The 18936-nt window shown below is 51.8% G+C and overlaps 8 protein-coding genes across 8 annotated transcripts; 2 read left to right on the top strand and 6 right to left on the bottom strand.

Moving 5' to 3' along the window:
- Positions 1 to 612: 612 nt before the first annotated feature.
- Positions 613 to 1345, bottom strand: J4E88_001644 (uncharacterized protein; the record flags this gene model as incomplete). Its single annotated transcript, XM_049395313.1, has 2 exons — positions 613 to 1246; positions 1296 to 1345. 2 exons carry the CDS (start codon positions 1343 to 1345, stop codon positions 613 to 615), a joined length of 684 nt encoding a protein of 227 aa, XP_049259177.1.
- An 823-nt stretch (positions 1346 to 2168) lies between these two features.
- Positions 2169 to 3433, bottom strand: J4E88_001643 (uncharacterized protein; the record flags this gene model as incomplete). The annotated part of the gene is made up of 3 exons (XM_049395312.1): positions 2169 to 2793; positions 3092 to 3162; positions 3425 to 3433. 3 exons carry the CDS (start codon positions 3431 to 3433, stop codon positions 2169 to 2171), a joined length of 705 nt encoding a protein of 234 aa, XP_049259176.1.
- A 704-nt stretch (positions 3434 to 4137) lies between these two features.
- Positions 4138 to 6299, bottom strand: J4E88_001642 (uncharacterized protein; the record flags this gene model as incomplete). Its single annotated transcript, XM_049395311.1, has 2 exons — positions 4138 to 4443; positions 4494 to 6299. The coding sequence occupies 2 exons, from the start codon at positions 6297 to 6299 to the stop codon at positions 4138 to 4140; spliced, it is 2112 nt and encodes a 703-aa protein (XP_049259175.1).
- Positions 6300 to 7646: 1347 nt separating this feature from the next.
- On the top strand, positions 7647 to 9659 carry J4E88_001641 (uncharacterized protein; the record flags this gene model as incomplete). The annotated part of the gene is made up of 2 exons (XM_049395310.1): positions 7647 to 8054; positions 8103 to 9659. 2 exons carry the CDS (start codon positions 7647 to 7649, stop codon positions 9657 to 9659), a joined length of 1965 nt encoding a protein of 654 aa, XP_049259174.1.
- Positions 9660 to 10174: 515 nt separating this feature from the next.
- Positions 10175 to 10754, bottom strand: J4E88_001640 (uncharacterized protein; the record flags this gene model as incomplete). Its single annotated transcript, XM_049395309.1, has 3 exons — positions 10175 to 10252; positions 10349 to 10454; positions 10609 to 10754. 3 exons carry the CDS (start codon positions 10752 to 10754, stop codon positions 10175 to 10177), a joined length of 330 nt encoding a protein of 109 aa, XP_049259173.1.
- A 563-nt stretch (positions 10755 to 11317) lies between these two features.
- On the bottom strand, positions 11318 to 12412 carry J4E88_001639 (uncharacterized protein; the record flags this gene model as incomplete). The annotated part of the gene is made up of 2 exons (XM_049395308.1): positions 11318 to 12123; positions 12172 to 12412. 2 exons carry the CDS (start codon positions 12410 to 12412, stop codon positions 11318 to 11320), a joined length of 1047 nt encoding a protein of 348 aa, XP_049259172.1.
- Positions 12413 to 16169: 3757 nt separating this feature from the next.
- On the bottom strand, positions 16170 to 16562 carry J4E88_001638 (uncharacterized protein; the record flags this gene model as incomplete). The annotated part of the gene is made up of 1 exon (XM_049395307.1): positions 16170 to 16562. One exon carries the CDS (start codon positions 16560 to 16562, stop codon positions 16170 to 16172), a length of 393 nt encoding a protein of 130 aa, XP_049259171.1.
- Positions 16563 to 17286: 724 nt separating this feature from the next.
- On the top strand, positions 17287 to 18575 carry J4E88_001637 (uncharacterized protein; the record flags this gene model as incomplete). Its single annotated transcript, XM_049395306.1, has 3 exons — positions 17287 to 17428; positions 17479 to 18122; positions 18180 to 18575. The coding sequence occupies 3 exons, from the start codon at positions 17287 to 17289 to the stop codon at positions 18573 to 18575; spliced, it is 1182 nt and encodes a 393-aa protein (XP_049259170.1).
- Between the last annotated feature and the right edge of the window lie 361 nt (positions 18576 to 18936).

Genomic DNA, 18936 nt, shown 5'->3' with positions numbered 1-18936 from the left:
CTGGCACATATGCATATGATTTAGCTCTTGGCGTTATTCATTCATCGGGGTTCTGGGGATCGTGCCTTCTTTCCTTTTACATGGATTGCAAGGAGGTAATTTGTTGTTGTTGTTCTTTGCATATTTTCTCGGCGGCTTGTGTCGATTGAAAAAGCCTTGAGCGGTGGTTGGGATCCTGTTGCTTGAGGGTCTGCGATTTACGATGTATGAGACTTGGACTTTCTATGGTGTTTGGATGGAGGGGTTAGTTGTTAATGTCATTCGGTCTGTTGCTATTTCGGGTCTGCGAATGAGAAGATGAGTCACTATGATGTGTGTAGAGAGTTGGTCTTCGTTGTCATACGTGATGGAAGTCATTCGGACTATGTGCGGCTGAACCAGATTCGTGTACGTCCAGTTGCAGTAACTCTATCTATCTAATGACCTTCGCTTTCCCGACTTGCGATTCGCTGACATCTTCAGCAGCGATGATTCCGAGAATGTGCTGGTCAACTACCTCAGCTCCTAGCACATAATCGAGCGCTCCAGGCCTTCCAAGAATGCTTGCTCTGCTTCAATCTGTGCTGCCATCGGCTCAAGCTAGCAGAAGGTGCTTGGTGCCTCGGTGGGGAATCAGTCCATCTTTTCCAGGTAGTTGCTCATGTTTTCCATCGAAGCCAGCATCTCCTTCTTGCCTTGTTGGATGTCCAGAAGTGCGACGGCGAGATCAACGAGGAAGTCCTTGGGTAACAACTCCGCGTTCGTAGCCAGAAATTCGCCCTGTATATCGATCCACAAATCCACCAAAAGGCGACGACCAAGACTACCAGCACATGTGCCCTGATATACGCTGATGATGGTGTTTATTGTTGGAGGGTAGCTTTTCCCGTTCGCATCTTGTTCCAGAGAGACCTCTAGCAGACTTTGGATGGCGGAGTTCTTCGTAGCCTTGTCTAGTAGCTTCTCACCGATGACGTAAAGCTGGGCCAGTACGTACATCTCTTCTAATAGATGAGCATTGGTTTTTGGCTCCTCGAGCGTGTTGGTAGCAAGGCGACCTGTGTAGAGAAGGTTGATGTAGATGTCGAAAACTTTTGGGTCGTCTTCTGGCAGCCTGACCATACGATTTTTGCTTTCTATCCATTTGCCATTCATGGCGCGTCGGAAGAACTCAGAGCGTGCGCAGATGAGTCCCTCATGGACCGAGAAGTGCCGTTGATCTGGCGCTTCGCCCACGACGACTGTGATGAGCTTAGAGGGATCGAAGCTGCTATAGTCAGGTACCGATTTTGGATCACTGGCCCACGGGTACTCACCTCATTGCTGTCTTCACGCCTACTCGGAGAGTTGCAATGGCCGCAACCATGATGGCAGAGGTGCCTGATTGGTGCCGGGTAAGTGGGAGACGGCGAAGGGCATGTGGAAAGCGAAAGGTTTGAAGTAGGTGTAAGCGAAAAAAAAAGACCGGAAGCGGCAAGTTCGTTTGTCCAAATCTGGTGCGGTGACTGGTGAATTCGAGTGACATCATTGGTGTCTGCGCGCGGTGAGCGACCACCTACAGCTAGCCTTAGATGATGGTGCCACGTCAACCTAGGGAAAAAGTGAACACCCTGGGGTCTACATCGATGTTAATACACCCACCTTGCATGTACTTGTGTCTATGTAGTCTGCAGACTTGTTGAGCTTTTCCCTTGTATGAGGTGGTGCAGCTAGCGAAGCACCTGATGTTCAAACTGGAGGATGACCAAAGAATCAACGCAGCATTTGTAATGTAAACCCATAGAGACATGCTGCTACTATGTTTACAGATACTCCCTAGGTGGACGCTGCCGTCGCACGACAATGGTACACTGACAGGTAGAAACAAAACGAAAGTTCCAAGTACGGTGTCATGTAGGAGGGTGAAGGTTCGAAATCAGAAGACGACATATTCCCGTGGGGTTTGGGTCTCATAGGATGTTGGAAATCATGACGTATTGGATCAATTGACAAACAAATGTTGATTCCTGCAAGCTCCGTAGATTTGCCGCGCTATTTTGACTGGCTAACTGTGCTACGTGTCTCTATGCCTTAATACGGCTGCTTCCAGGCTATCATCGAAGATCAGTCATCCGATTTCATTCATTCCGCTGACCACAAACTCCACGATCATTCGGTGCAAGTCGGTAATGGCAACCCCAGAGTAAGACTCAAAGTTGTTCTTGATACGCAGTGAAAGACGAGACAAATGCAACGTTCCGCATACGTGCAGGACGACAAGCATGAAGCGAATGGGCGAGATCGATGAAGAATTCCTTGCATACGACTTCCGATTGCTCGAGAATGCACTTAGTGTTGTCATCATTCCAAATTTCGACCATGAGGCGTCGTCCAGGGCTGCCTTTCAACGTGTTCTTGTACATGAACTCGACGATCTCGGCGTTGGGTAGTCTGTCGGCAGACAAATTTGCCGTGGTTTTGGGGTGGAGATTCTGCAAGGCGGCATTCTTAGCTTCTTTGTCTTGCAGCTTCTCGGCGAGGATGTAGAACTTGACGGTTGACAACGTATGTGCTTGAAAGTTGACAGGCGTCATCTTGGGAGCGTCTGGTTCATTGTACAACACGCCCATATAGATGAGATTGACGTAGAGGGCGAAGATCTTGGGGTCGTCCTCAGGTAGTTTGACAAGTCGATCCTTCTTCTCAGACCAGTTGCCGTTCATCGCGCGGCGGAAGAACTCAGAGCGTCCGCTCAGAATGCCTTCGTGGAGTAGGAAGTCTTCTTGAAAACCTTCAGGACCGACGCGCACAGTCAAGAAGGAAGCCGGGTTGAAGCTAGATTGTTCATGTCAGCATCGGCGATTCATGGTTACAAAAGATGACTTGCTTTATGGTGCTGACTTTCGCAGCTTCTGCAGCGGTTTGTGACTCCATCGTGAGCACTATCGTCCTGGTGGTTTTGAATCGCGGAGAGTGGTGTGAGGAGAGGTGAGGAAGGGATTGTCGAACAATTGCAGCTATACGAGATGATGGTCTGCAACTTGGCTGTGGGCAGATACGCGTCTATGGCAAGTCACAATCAAGGTGAAGGCCGAATTGCAAGACTAGTGCTGTGATTGGTGTGGCGGCTTACGAGGATGGAGTGAGAGGACCCGCAATGATGGCGACGGAAGCGGTCGAGAAAATGATTTTCTTCTGATGCCGCTAGATCGTAAGGCAAGGCGGAAACAAAGACCGTTAGCATGGTGTAGTATTAGGATGCTGATACCTATTGGGCAAAGGACAAGCACGTGCCATGAGTCTAGTCGCGACTTCCTGAACATGTAGCCACCTATCTTGTCATCATGGTACCTGCCTCTGAGGGAAACAGCACTTACCTGGGCGCACCTTGGCAAATAAAAACTTTACCTTACCCAGCTCACTATGTTGGACCTGTTCCTGACCGCTCATGTTCGCTGGCGTGTACTTTTGCCATGTTGTCATCACCATTTAAGACCCGACTACACTCCTCAGCCAACATCTTGATGTCAGCGGAATCTCAAATAGTTCAGATACGGGCGCAGCCTCTTCGTGCACGCCATACCGGCTCTGGGACTCACCTTCACCTCGCCCTCTACCCAGCCCGCCGTCTGCCTAGCCCCGCCACCCTGCATGCAAGCCCTCCCACCTGAGCCCACCCATTATCGGCACCTACAAGACCCACCTTTACCTGTAGATATAAACCCCAACATTACCCCATCCACCATCAACTCTCCTCCACTTGGCGGACTCGGGTGGGCTCCTGACGGGTACATAGAGTGCATTGCACGGATTAGAAAAACCTAGAGAAAAAACAGACAACATGTCCATCAAAACCAAAAGTGACTCTGGTAATGGGAAAAAACACTCAAGAGATGGATTTGTCACACAAAGGGCTGAACTCAGGAGGGCGCGCCGTTCGATTCGGAGTGGGCGTCGGTCAGCAGATGCTGGGTGGGGGTTGAGTTGATTCTTTTTTGCCCTCTTTTTTTTTCGATTTGGGTTTGGAGGTGAAGGTGGAAATGGCATGTGAGAGCGGGTGACAAGTCTCTCGTAGAACAACGACACGCGGCCGCATTTAAGACACAACAGAGGAATGCAGAAGACACGCAGAGGTGCGAAGAAAGATGGACATAAGACAAATACAGATGACTTAAAGGTTCACGTGACTTTTCTACTTTTACCATTGAGTATGTCCTTCCTGAATGGCATCGCAGCGTACCCGTGAGGCCCGTGCGACGGCGTGGCACTCCTTTCTGTCAGCTTCTTCCACAGCTCGCCTATGCTTGCTCTGTTGGCGGGGAGCATACTATATTGCAAGCTGTATAAGTTGCGGCGGTGGATGGGTGGGACAAACTGCCCCGACACGAGATACAACAAGACGCTAGGCGAGAAGTAGTGCTTGCGTATGCGATCGCCGAGGTCGAAATAGGGTTGAAACATCGCGCGTAGTGACAGCGGGATCGACTGCATGGTGTGAGTTCACATACGTTACAGAATTGAGAAACTTGAGTTACCTTCAGCAACACATAGGCCGTCGGCGGTGAGCCTGTCTCGCTTGTCATGCTGGAGGAAAGATCGGTCGTGTCTTGTAGCTCGAAACAGATTCCTCCAGGTAGTCTTCCAGGATCCTTCAGTCGTAGCATGACTGCGAAGAGCGGGAAGTGATTGAGACAGGCAAGCCCCATCTCCAGCGCAGCTTTTAGTCCGATGACAGCAATGCGTGCGCTCGCAAACGTCAAGTAGAAGACGAACACAGTTGGCAGTAAGAAGAACTGCAGTGTGAAAAGAATAGTGCCGAGCAATAGCTGGTCCAAGTCGTAGTCGCATGAGTCGATTCGGTTGCGGAGGATGTTGCGCTTCTTTCCACGGAAAAGGTGGAAGAGGGATATGATTATCGTAAGCTGCCAATGAAAGATGCGAGCAGACGCGACGTAAAACGAATAGATGTGCAGCGTCAGCAGCGAAACGAGGTCCGAGAAGATTGAGATGGGCATAGTGGCGCCAGCGAAAGCGGAAAAGCCAATGATCTGGATCAGCGCAGGTAGATGTGGCCGCAGGAGTGATATGCATCCCGCCCAGTAATCAATGACCCAAAGAAAAAGGTCGCCCAGGAACGCAGCCAGTTCAGTGTTCAACTTCAAGCCTCCGGGCCATCCCATAAGCCATGATATCATGCGCCGTAGACCGTCGACTGACCAGGTACTGAATATGGTATCGACCTGAGCAGCCACGAACGAAGCGTTCTCGATGATGAATGTTCCAACAGCGATGCCCATTATGACATCGTTGGCAACCAGCCACAGACTATTGTAGAACCGGATATACTCCGGATGACTGTTAGTGATGCTTTCCCAGTCGATTTTCCTCCTTCGTAAGGTGAGATACTGAATGGGCCAGTAACAGGACTGTTGTAATCGTATGTCAATCTGTTGCGCCGTCGCGGAGATGTCTTTCAGAGCTGGCGAGTCGGAAGAACCTGGTCGCCAATGGAGAAGCTGAAGAACGGCTTCTCCCATTATGCGATGGGTGATGAGCCCAAAGATAAAGAGTTGTGCGGCTACCGGCCATATCCAGACTCTGAACGCATAATGGAGGACAAGCCATATATAGTCCCAGAGATCGTTCGCAGACTCGACGACCCGCTCACTGACACTCAAGGCTCGCTTCATGCGCCTGCCCATCATACCGATGTTTTTCTGCAATAGGGCGTTCAATTCGTGCGAACAGTTCACCTGCTCGATGAGCATCGGCAACGCCAGCTCCTTTTGAGTGCGCGGGTGTGCAATGACCGTGTGCAGCTTGAGCTTCTCAACGAGATGTGCCTTCCTTCTCCGCTCCTTCTCTTCTGCTTTCTCCAGCTCCTCGAAAGCTACATCCCATTCCGCGACCCTTGTTTTGTCTCCTAATGCGAGCGTGATAGGCTTGAGCGAGAGGTATTGCATACGCGTTGGGTGCGGTCGGTCGTATACGATGACTTGCATAGCCACGAGCGGTTCGTGAGGATAATGAAGGCGCGGAAAGCGGAACGAGGGGTCGGTATGGACTACGATGAGGTCGGTATCAGGCTGTTCGACTGGGCTCTTGGGGTTGACGTAGCCCAAAGCGCGCATCGAGGAGTGTCCGCATCGTTGAAGTAGTTCCTGAACATCGTGTGGGCTGTGTCGCAGCAAGGTCCCGACAAGCAGCGCGTTCTCGACTTGACGCAACTCGACTTCTTGAAGCACAGCTACCACAAAGACATCTGACTTCGAGTTTCTGAACCCCACCAGAACGCCCGGCGCAGAGTCCTTTGGAGCGTCTGACGGCCAGAATACGCGCATCAACCCATTGTGTGTGACCATGTCATCATCCTGCTACCCCGCTAGACTAGAAGGAACCGCGACGTTTGAGCTGCTCGCGCGCAGAGATGCCGGTGCCTGCGAGTCGGGGATGCTGTTTGATGCTGTTAGTAGGGACCCGGAAGTGCGATCAAGGCTCATACTGACCAAGTCTGTCTCTTGTGTCGCGATGCGCACAACGGGTAGTATGAAGAGGAAGAACAGCAGGGACAGCAGGCAGAAACCCTTAGCAGTCCGTGTCACAACGCCGTGATCCCAGGCAAAGATACCTAGTTCGTAGACGCGCGTCACAAGATCCCAACGGGCGGTCGAGTACCCTGCGACGAAGATTCCGATAGTAAGAATGGAGAAAGCGTGCATCTACGCCGTCATGCCAAGTTGTATTCGGAAAGGTCGAAGGGGGACTGCGCGAACACTAGACTAGCATTCAGGAAGGCGCAAGTGTCTGCGATGCGTCCTGACTTTCACTCTGTGAATTGACACTGGTATGAAGTAGTGCGCTTGGGCGTACATGGCGCTGAATGCATTAATGCGCGAGGCGTAGAAAGACGACGATCGCGTACGTGGAAGGTCCGGTTCATCAGAATGTGACGCTAAAGCTGAAATGGCCTAGCGTTCATCTCTCCGTCCTCGACAACATTGAACGGTGAACACCACTGCAGAGGCAAGCGTCAACACCCAGACGCACAAGGAGATTCACCCTTTTCGACAAGCAGCTATAATACACCAGCTGCCGTGCTACGGTAGGTGCTTGATTTCGTCTCGTCAACTCTTTCTACTCTACTTCCATACTGTCTACGTTGATTGCTTAGCGCGATTTTGCGACGAGCATTCCCAGTGCCACATGCATCGGTCGATATGGGCAGAGACGGGCAGAGGGCCGGGAACACCGAGAGTGCGCTTCGATGGGCAGAGGTAACTACAAGTAATGGATTTCAACGGCGTTTCACTGCTGTGTGAATCGCAACCACCTGGGCAAGATTTGGCGCTCTCACTTTATACAAGAAAAAAGCTGAACAGGTCTAGAGCCTACATCGACGCTAGGTCACCTATCTTGTAGGTTTTCACGTCGATGTAGGCTGCAGGCCTGTTCGGTCTTTTTCTTAGTTGACGTGCTTTGTTCGCGTTAATTACTAGCGCGTCGCGTCCGTCCGCCGGAACCTTGGAACCCTCGCAGTTTCCGTTCACACCAGCCGCGACTGCCTCTTTCATTGACGTCCACAAGTTGACAACACAAGTAAAATCTCACCGTTGCTAACAAACCCCAGTCAACTGCGAACTCCAGATCTTGACCCCGGACAAAGAGGCTATAACGGCAACCAAGGCGACATGACTGTCTGTGGCTTCTATCAGCGCAATGCTTGCAAGTTCGGAGATTCCTGCAAATTCGAGCATCCTGGAAGTTCGCGAGATGCAGCTCGAGGCGGAGGCGGCTTTGGCGGAGGCTCTACCAACAACCGCTTTGGTGCTTTCAACGGCGACCGCTATCGCCCAAGTGATAACAGCGGGACTAACTCATTTGGTGGAAACCGTGATCAGAAATCATCGACCTTCAGCTTAGACAAGGACGCCATTCAGATCGATCTCGCCAAAGAGCGGCCGATCTATCCGCTTTCATGCTACGGTCCCGGGAAAGATGCTCCGCGCCAGCTCATCGAGGGGCCTGTCGAGATCAGTCCAGAGGAGCTTCGATCCCGGTACTACACATTACGCGCGGCAGGCAATGAGCCTACAGCGGTAAGTCTGAAGTTCAGCGCTGGGTTCTTGATAACTAACGGTCTGTAGCAACAAGAAGAGGGAGCGCTGAGCGAGAAGATGCAACAGCAAGTAAAGGCGATTTTGGATGATATCACAGGTGCTATCAACTATGTCGCAGAGGGTGCCAACGTACATCCCAACCGCATCGACATCGCCAAGGGCACTGCAGCAAGCGGATCAGCAAGCAATCCTACTGGATCGTCTAACACTGCTGCGAATCCCTTCATCAAAGCACCAGCGAACCCGTTCCAGACTGCTGCAGCTTCATCTCAACCATCCGCGTTCGGGCAGGCTTCTACACCAGGATTCGGCAAACCGGCCTTCGGTCAACCAGCACAGACAAGCTCAACATCGGCCTTCGGCGCTGCTTCTGCGTTGGGTAATCCAGGATTTGGCAAACCGGCCTTCGGTCAACCCGCTCAGACAAGTTCAACATCGGCCTTGAGTGGTGGTAGTGGAAGTGCATTTGGGAAGCCTGCCTTTGGTGCCTCTGGGTTCAGTCAACCTTCAGCCTTGGGCGGTGGTAGTGGGAGTGCATTTGGGAAGCCTGCTTTTGGTGCCTCCGGATTCGGCCAACCATCAGCTCCTGGTGCAGGTAGCGCATTTGGCCAGTCCAGCAGTATGGGTCAAGGTTCTGGATCTGCTTTCGGCCAGACATCAGCTCCTGGTACAGGAAGCGCTTTCGGGCAAGTCAGCAGTATAGGCCAAAGTTCTGGATCTGCTTTCGGCCAGCCATCAGCACCAGGTGCGGCGTCGGGTTTCGGCCAAGCAAACGCTCTTGGACAAAAGCCAAGCCCCTTCAGTAAACCAGGTTTTGGACAGAGCGGATTTGGACAGGCGGCTCAACCAGGTGCCAATGCCTCTCCTTTCAGCCAGCAAGCTTCGTCTGGCGCGTCACCATTTAGTCAGCAAGCCTCGTCAGGTCCATCTCCCTTCGGCCACAAAGCACAGCAACCAAGCCAGTCTTCACCATTCAGTCAAGCTGCCCAGCAGCCAGCTCAACCTTCACCGTTTAGCCAGCAAGCTCAACACACCCAGAAACCGAATCCGTTCGGTCAGCCTCAGCAGCCGTCTACACAAGCACCTGCACAGGCGAACCCCTTTGGTGGTGCTGCATCATCTACCACCCCGGCCTTCGGACAACCAAGCAAGCCGTCACCTTTCGGCACCCAACAGCCTCAAAACAACGCAACGCAGCCGGCAGCTGCCAACCCCTTCCTCAAGCCTCAAACATCTGCCGCGCCAGCAGCCTCCACGCCTTCACCCTCTCCCTTCACCCCCCAGACACAGAGCCAGCCTAGCAACCCTCCCGCCCCTGTTCAGGCTACCTCTCAGCCGGCTTCCATAGCCCAGCCTAGCTCCGCACCGCGCCCCCATGTTGAAGGTGTTACACCAGATGGCAAGCCTATCGACCCCAAGGATCGTTACAAGGAGGGCAAACCAGAAGAGTATGAGGGCGAGCAGGGTAGGATTCTAGAGGAGATCTACAAACGTGTTGCTCAGCTAGGACTATTCAACGATGATGAAGACATACCCGTCACGCCACCGAAGTGCGAGTGGATCGCGCCGCTTACGCTGTTGTGAAGCGACGATTTGAGTCGGATAGGACAAGTGGGGGCATCTGATGGTAAATAGCATGAACGGCGTTAATTTTGGTTTCGTGGATTGATCTCACATAATGATGAGTTAAATAATAGATTAAAATGCACACGAAAGCGCGTGTAGTTACGCATTCATTTGATCGCAAACGCGACTTCCTAAACGGTGAAGCAATTATCTCGTAGTTGGACAGAGTTTCAGAGAGGCCACTATTCAAGTCCGCATGTCAGGTTCAGGTGGAGGGCGCCTGCCACAATATCATCATCAGGTTCCAAAACACCACCATGAACAGCCTAAAATATATTTGGTATAAGGTAGTTACTCGACGAGTATCAGCTTTCGTAATGACGGAGAAGAGTCCAATCTCGTAGTGTACATGCGTGTTCCATCCCACTGGTCCATCGTATTGTACTGCCTGCTCCGCCCGTGCATGTCCCCATTCGGCGCGCTGCGCAGGTTCGGCCGCGTAATCGTCGCTTGATAGGTATGTGGTGAGTGATTTATCGCTTCTTCGCATCGACTTTGTCCTCGAGGGTTCGTACGTAGCCTTCTATCCGTTGGACGGCGGATTGGAGAGCCTGGTTTCGTTAGCCATGGCCTGCTTCACATGTATAGCCCCGATGTATCGTTCCTGCGATCGAGCTTATGCGCATGGAATGTAGGTAGGAACGTACGTAGATGTCCTCGGTCAGGAGCTGGTTCGATACGCGGTATTCGTCAATGACATAGTAGTACATGCCTGCGCCGGATGCGGTAGCACCGAGAAGGAAGCCGAACAATCTGTCGTGTGTTAGCCATAACAATTCAGTCTTCTTTGCCATTCTAGTAGATGGTGTTCGCCGTCGCGCCTGCCTGATGGCATGTGACAGTCTTCCGTGGCTGTATAGCCGTCCAACCCAGTTCAATAGAATGCAATTGCGGGATGAGCACTCACCCTCCCCTAAAAGCACCAACGGGCTTCTTCACTGGCGCAACAACAGTATCCTGCCTCAGCACAGCGCTTGTCTGGAATCCGCGGGAAGCAGCCATAGGCGCTCGAACGCCGGCGCGAGCCGCCGCCCTCAAGAATTGAGTTGCCATTGTGTCCTTTGCTATCTTTTACGTCGCTCGTATCGTGTCTCGAAATCTGGTCGCGGATTGTGATCGTGTGGGTGGAGCGTGGTGGTGGTGACGCTCGTGTGCCGGCCGTGACGTTTGTGAGCTGCCTGCTCTCCGCACTACAAACAAGCAAGCTCGACTCGCCTGACCTGGACCCTTGCCTGCCTCCCGCTTATGTCAGCCACCCCGCCTGCCTTTATCTGGTAGACCATGCACCGCGATTCATTCATCGCATCTCGACACAACAAAGTTTCTGCCAAGTGTGAGAACCGAAAAGGGTTGCGCCAAATGCCTCATCCAAGTTCTCCCCTTTCAATGGTTCTGAGTCACGATTAATGCCGCTATCCAACTCTACCTGGGTATCTTCAGCGACCCTCTCCAGATGCGGTCCCTGAAGGGGCCATAAAGGGCTTCCGAGCTCTTACATGGTCGACACGTCAAATACACGCGCACGTGCCAAACATGCCCACGAAACGGAGACATCTTGTCATAGTAATTATTGAATTAAATCGCGATGCGCGTAAGGGTATTGTAAATTATGTACACTAAGGAAATGAGGGCCTGCTGACGGGCAGTGTCCTCGTGCAGTCCACCAACTTCATCAAATCTCTCTTCTCTACACCCAGAAGACTCATCCTGATGTAAGCCTTCGCATAGTCCAGGTTCCAATGGACCTGATTACCAACAAACGACTTCCACTCATCGGCAATCTTGGGATGTGTCGATAGCACCTTGTCGCTTGGGAGTACGAAGACCTTCTGGTCAGCACTGCCACCGGAGGGATTGTTAAGAGTATCGTTATAGAATTCGACGTCCCAGACACCGGGGGTTGTATCGAGTGGCTTATCGACGACCTCTGGGCGGACGTCCACGAATCGTTGCTTGGCTGTTGCGTGGGCGCCTACGAGTGCTGCGAGATCGTGGGGCGAGAAACCCTTGTCCTTGAAGATGGCGATCAATTTGTCGGCGTCTTGATGAACGTCAGGTAGAAGTCCCTTGGGCGCGGCCTTGGTCGCATCCTTGCGGCCAACGAATGTAAGCACGCGAGGCCCCTTCGGACACGAGATTGTTGCGTGATTGTGCGCATATTGGACGAGATCAGCGTATCCAACCTTGTACTTGGATTGTACATCTCGAAGTTTTAGGCGAATGTTCTGAAGACCGTTGTTCTCGGGTCTTTCATGCTCGCCGAACTCCATGAGTAGCGATCCATCGGCACCACCGTTGAGAGCATTCTTATCCCAAGATCCAGCATCGTGGAAGCCCATACGGACTGCAGCACGAGCATTGTCGTTGCATTGTTTGTCGGCCCCAACGAATAGCTTGGTAAGCTCGGCAGAGACATCGTACCCTATATCTGTTAGGCCATAGACGATTAAGGAGGATTGGTGTAACTCACAAACGCAACATTTGTCAACACTCAACAATGAGCATGTCAACGGCTTGTTCGTCTTGGTGTTGTCGATGGGTGACTTTTTACCAGACAAGACATCCGCAATGACTTGTTCGATGCCTGAGAGAACACCATTGAGAATGCCATCAATAAGGCCGGGTGCGGCATGACGCGGTTCCAATGGAGTTGATGATGCTATCGAACATAGAGCGATGAGTGGCAACGCCAGGGATTTAGTAGGGACCATCATGGCAGCTGAGGTAAGTAACGACAGAGAAGATTATGAACAATAAATTACAAGAGCAAGGTAAGGCGAGAAACTGTGAGCTGGTAAGGAACAAAAGACAAGGTGTTTGGAACATCCTTATATTCCCCGACTGTCTCCTAACAGCAACGGTGTACCAAGTCCCAGGCCTTCCATTCTCGCCGATCACTGTCCCGCATGGAACCAAAATGCTGTTCAGTTGAGGCCACAGCAAGCCACATTGAGTAGAGGGATACAGCTCGGTCCCCGAAATAGTAATCTATCCCTGTAGCCCTAGGCTAAGCCAGCCGCTTTAAGGCGATACGGTTGAGGAAAGCCAGCCAAACAGCTACCAAGTGATGGTCATGACAGCGATATGCAGGGCCGAGCCTAGACTAATGACCTTTTAAGACAGGTAGATCCCGTCAGTGTAGGAAGTCAGCGCAGTCTAGCAGTCGCCGCCTAGAACAAAGGTGCCAAGCTTGCGAAGGGGCGCATTTGCGAACGGTCTAGCTGTTGCAGACATATGCCTGATTCAAAGAGTGTGAGTCGAAACACTCGCCATTTGACAAGCAAGCACAGCCCAGAGCAAAATATCGACAGTACAGTCACAGCATCCTGCGTGAATGCCACCAATACGTGAGTGCGGAAGAGCACTCTGCCGAAAAGCAGCATACCGCTTTGCGATTCTCCGGTGCCGCTAGCGTCGGTATCCGTTGTCCAGAATTCTACGAAGCCACGATAGCCTCGTGTTTTCTCGTGAAGATGCATGGTGGCTTGTCCAGATCTCGCGTGTTCGCTTGGCATGTCAAAACTCAATACTCTCCGCATGGTGATCCGGGACCTGAGCCCATCATCCGCGAAGAAGAATACGCCACTTGCCTTGCGGTCCCACATACGGGAACTCGTGCAACGACTAAGCGGTGTATTTGTTCTTCAGCTACACAAGCTAGTACCATCAGCTGGGATTCGCTTGCATGCCCAGGTGTCGTGGCATGGCGCGCAATGCGATTTCGAGCTGCTTTCGGGTATTGCCCCAAGATAGCGATACAAGAGCCACTGACGCTCTCCGCTAGCGAACGGTGATGTTAGTAATTGAGGTGATCCGGTAAGCCTCCAGTCCATCGACCGCTTGTAGAAGAGCTGAGCCAAGTGATCGACGACACTAGTGTGATTGTGCAGCCGCTGCTGTGGAGAGCCGGAGCCACCACGAGCACATGACCTTTGAAATGCTCAGCCCTGTAGGTGTTTGGCAGTAACTGAACACTTTTCCATCCAAATGGATTACCCTCGCAATCTGCTAACTCAACAAAGGGCTTGTTCATGGCAGTAAGCCCAGCATCTGCCACCCTTTGCCGGTGTCCATTGCTTTTCAGGACGTCAATGGTGAGAGTAGTGTTCAGAACGCGCATCGACGCGCACATAGAAGGTGTGAGGAGCGAGGGTCTTGCAGGTACTTCTGCTTACCTTGCGCGGTTCCGCTTTAATGCAGGTACCATTACCGTACCAACGTGTTGCACGGTAACAAGCAAAGCTATTGACGTTAGATGCAGCCTGACACCGTCCGGAACCAAAGTGTTGCATGATCCGACGCTCGGAGGTTGGACGCCCATGAGATTCGATGGCAGAACAGCCCAGCAAAGGGTTGTTGAGCTTCATGTACCGTTCCTATCGCCTCCAGGGCTTCTTCGGCCCGCAAAAGCATGAGCCTTGACACGGTGCTTGATTGTTTGTTCGCTCCAAGCGTTAGCATAAACGTCCCTGACCCCTTACCGCCATAATACTCAACAGTGACAAATATCCCATCAGACGTCGTTATCGCATTGATGGAGAGAGATGCCTTGGTGGAGCGGCGAGGCCACGGCTCTAGCGGGAATAATGGTCTTGGCGTGCGCCAATCGGGGGCCCCGATCAGCGGAGGCCTCGACGCGTCTCGCCCTTTTCGATCTTTGTTCCTTCATGCATCAATACTGAGGGCAGATTCGCATCAGTCGGACATTCGTATCAGCCATCTGATATCGGCTGGTACTCCCCTTTCGCAACCTCGTCACTCTTACTCTGAAATCGCGACCATTATCACGTCATGCAGACAGATGTCGCGTCCGGAATCCTCTGGCAACAGTCCGCCAAAACGTCGACGGACGGTTGAAGGGTCGTGCTGGCCTTGCAAGCAAAGACGAGTCAAATGCGACCTCCAGAAGCCCACATGCCGACGATGCCTCCTTTCCACAAACGCGGAAGACTGCAGCTACGACAAGTTACTACTCAGATGGAAGAAGCGACCTGCTAAAACGGTGCCCGAATGCATCCCACAGCTATCCATCGAGCGTTCGCTCAATAACATTCACCTGGCAGTCAATGAGCGAAGAGCACTGGAATACTTCAAAGCGCGGTTATGGCCACTTTTCTCCACTCTTCATGAGCCAGTCCCGCCACCAGTCGCACTTGCCCTGCGCTCTCAACCTGTCCTCCAGGCCCTATGCGTATTTGCCGAGGAGCATCGGGCGCTGCAAGAGCGCGGGTCGTCCAAACAGACTCTTGAGAGGAGACGCTTGCATTGCTTATCAGTTATCCGCGGTCAACTGAGCAGCGAGCAATCCGATGGTGCTGCGCTCTCCGCACTTTTAGTCGCGGTGCTGCTTCTGTACTTCCTGGAAGGCTATGTCAACTGCATGTCAGATGACGCTTCGACCGGTTGTCACCTTGCAGGAGCGATCGCAATCATCAACGCAATGGGCGGCTTTCGAGCAGCATGGTCATCGTCAGACAGAATGACTAGAATGCTACTCTCGGAACTAGCATCCACCGACCTGACAGACGCCTTACTTCAAGACAGAAAGCCTTCGTTCCCAGCCTCCATTTGGGAGGCAATGGAGTCAGGATCGGTGTGGTGGGAAGTCGTCCATGGCACTACATCACTTGGGTCTGTTCTATCCACATTGGCTGAGATGAGCTTCTACCGCCACGAGCTACAAACTGGAGCTGAAGTTTGCGTCGAGAAGGCGCAGGCCTTTGAGCACGCGCTTCAGCCCACGTACTCCAAGCTAGAGTGTCCAGATGGAGACGCAGGACAAGACCTGCTAAGCCCTGTTACAACGGCATCGCTCTCACTTGTCCGTTGTTTTCAGCACGCAGGCCTCATATACCTTTACAGCGCCATTCACGACATTCCCACGAAGCACTTTCTTCTCCAACAGCATGTCCATGCGTGTCTGGAGTGTATACAAGGCATGGATACGAGATCTAAAGCGCAGAACTGTGCTCTTTTCCCACTCTATGTAGCTGGCGCACATTCACTCTTGGAGGCCCATCGGGAATGTGTGATGAAGATTTTGGGGAACATACACAACAATCTGCGATTCGAGTCCGTGCTGTCTATTCGAGCAACTTTGGAGGCGCTCTGGCAACCTTCTCGTAGTCCTACTACGTGGAGCGGAAGTTTCAAGAACACTGCCATGTGTACATTGGTTATATGAAAGAATTCATCGGTTCTTGCTATAGCAGAAGATTGCGATAGTTCCGATAAAATACCTCCGAGCCCAACGACCACCAGCCACTTGCTCAAGTGTCTAGTGTTTGCACCAAGGACGACCATAATTCATGTCGCATCATACAGAGATTCCAAGCTAGATGTATACATGACTCTAAGGACTATTAAGATTGAAGAGTGTGTACGCAGGAAATGCGACAGGAATTGTAGCCACCCTTGGTGCCCGTGTCCCAGCATATTACTAATGCCTGAGTACCGCCTCCCTCACTCCTACTCAATGAGAGCCTCCACCTCGATTTCAACTTGCATGCCTTCGATACCAAGTTTGGTAATCTCGACACATGTCCATACCGGTCGGTGATCAGGCATGACGCGTCGCCAGCCTTCGATACATAGGTCCGCAGACTCGTCGATATTTGTGTGGTACGATCGAATAGCGTATACGTTCTTCCAGGACACGCCCTTTTCGACAGATTGTAGAGCCTTCTCAATGTTCTCAAGCGCTAGCTCCACTTGCTTTGCGGCGTTTGGTGCTACGTGCCCTTCCGCATCCCAACCACCCTGGCCGGAAATACGGACGACGTTTCCTACTTTGACAGCTTGCGAGTAGTGGAAAGCTTTCGACTTGGATTCGGTTCCAGCGTAGTTTCCGAACGTTGCCATAATGAAGATCTCAATGTCAATAGTGAGCTGCGTTTGAGGCGAAATGAAGAATAAGTCGGTGACAGGTGTTCTAGTCAATAGGGAGTCGGGCGAAGAAGCTTATAAAACAGTCTTGGGAATGATCGCGACTTATAGGCTTATGCATCGTATGGGGCGTATTCCCGCTGTTGAGTCCCATAATGAATGTTCGCAACACAGCTCCGCGTCATCGCACGGGAGTCAACCCCCAGACTACGACAAGAATGTTCAATTGAGAGTCCAACAACTCAAAATTGCCCGATATTTGCCTCGCTCTGGTATAGACAAGCTCGCTATCGTTGAATTGCGCTCCTCAAAGAGCGGAAGTGGAGCGTCCCCGCAATCCATGTCTGACACAAGCAAACAAGCTCCTATCTCCGATATGAATGATGCCGCTGGAATCACGGAACATCTCAACATGGAAGGTTATCAGGCCTCGTTTTCGCCACGAGATATGGGACCGGGGTTTAGCGTGGCGATGCCTTGCAGTTCGAGCTATACCCAGCATGGCAAGTACAGCGGCCATTTCTTGACCCACATTTCCCTGCAAACCTATACACGCGATCCTACGCTAAGGTGTAGATAGTTGCCAATGGTGTCATTCGCCATTGTCAACGTCCATCTCACGATGATCTAGCATTTAATTGCTCTTGTCGTCTGCTTGAAGCGTCGTCGGCAGCAGCGCGCGGGGAAACACTACTACCTGATGTACATGTTATCGATCAACCCAGTCTTGACGCCTCTGGGCTTTGCGGCGTTCCTGGTTGTACTTTCGGTTGGCCTGGTATGGCGGACGCAGAAAACTTCGAGCAAAAGACTCTCTCCATCTTACGACGTGAAGCAAAAAGGTGCAGTTGATCAGAATATCCTCTATCTGAACAGCACTGACCTCTCCAAGTCCCGTCTACACCATTCAAGACACCGTCACCAAAACCGGCGGAGGACTACAAACTTGAGCTTACTGATCCCAAGCTCTATCGACCCTTCCGCCATGGCCCGAATTTTGTTACAATGGGGATCCGGAAAATGGATTGGGACCAGTGGATTGAAATGGATTCGAATTTTATCCCTTATCACGATGCCAAGGTTCGGGAGCTCGAGAAGGACGTCAACTCCCGGGTACAATATGTCGATAACGAAGTCACGCGCCTCGCATGCTTTGAGGTCCTGGAAGAGTTGACGCAATATCTGACGCATCGCTATCCGGAAGTCTTCCAATTGCACGGCAACATCCTTCATAACACAGTCACTGGTGAAGAATTTCAGTACCCAGCACCGAACCCGACGGAAGCCATGGTAACCGCAGCAAAGCTTGTCCAGGACGATCTGGTTGTCATGGTATTGAATGACGATGGCCAATACCACATCGATGCGGGCGCGGTCTGCCTACCCGGGTTCTGGCGTTTGACTGAGAAATACCGCATGTCGCTCGACGAACTCCATATTGAAGCCGGTGTACCTCATTACCAAGAGAAGTTGCAAAAGGCCATGAATCGATTCTTCGCAAATATGACGTGTGAGAAGCCTGTCATTCGGAACAACGTAAGTAGCACCAAAACCACTCCAAACGTTGAGGTACCAGTGCTGATAGATCTGTAGTTCTTCATCCAACTCGACGACGGTCTTGCGTGGTCACACCGCATGGGCGACCAAAACTCTAACACGGTCGCCTCATGGGCCACTGCCAACTCCAAAGGTCTCCGTGTCGAAGACATCCACTTCCGCTCCGAACGGCAATCTCTGCGACGTCTGCCAAAGTCCAAAGCTCTACTCTTCACCATCAGAACGTACTTCGAGCCGGTGACGACCATTGCGAAGGAGCCGCATGTACCAGGAAGACTGGCGGAGGCGATAAGAAGCTGGGATGAGACGGTTAGCTACTACAAGGGACGAGAGCATTGGGAGGGTCTGCTGCTCCCGTATCTGGATGCGGAACATAGGAAGCAGGTTGATATTGGAGTGTTGGAGAAGCCGGAGGGAGAATTTCCGTTTTGAGTGTAGGCGTCCCTGTCAGGCTCAGTAGAGATATACTTTGTTGCATACACACACACCTCATTACACTTGAGTGGTCTATAACGTGAACTAGTGCTTCTATGCCTGCTACCCAGCTGATGAGGCTTAAGCTTCAAGCATGTGACCTTGGGCCAGGTGGCCCATATGTCTCAAGGCTTTACTACAGTGAAAGTGCTTCAATGCCACGCTGCACCTTTGCATGACATACGGTTCACATCACCAGGGGAGCTATGTTGAGTTTGCTGCATACATACTCTCAGATGTTGATATATAGGTAGTTCTAAAGACAATGTATACTCTTGGGCAAGAACGACACCAGATAGAATAGGATGCAACCTGATGG

Source organism: Alternaria novae-zelandiae, assembly GCF_023758075.1.
Source record: "Alternaria novae-zelandiae strain BMP 2774 chromosome Unknown scaffold_2, whole genome shotgun sequence".
NCBI lineage: Eukaryota > Fungi > Ascomycota > Dothideomycetes > Pleosporales > Pleosporaceae > Alternaria > Alternaria novae-zelandiae.
The sequence above is the reverse complement of the archived record's forward strand: the minus strand, read 5'-3'. Positions and strand labels throughout refer to the sequence as shown.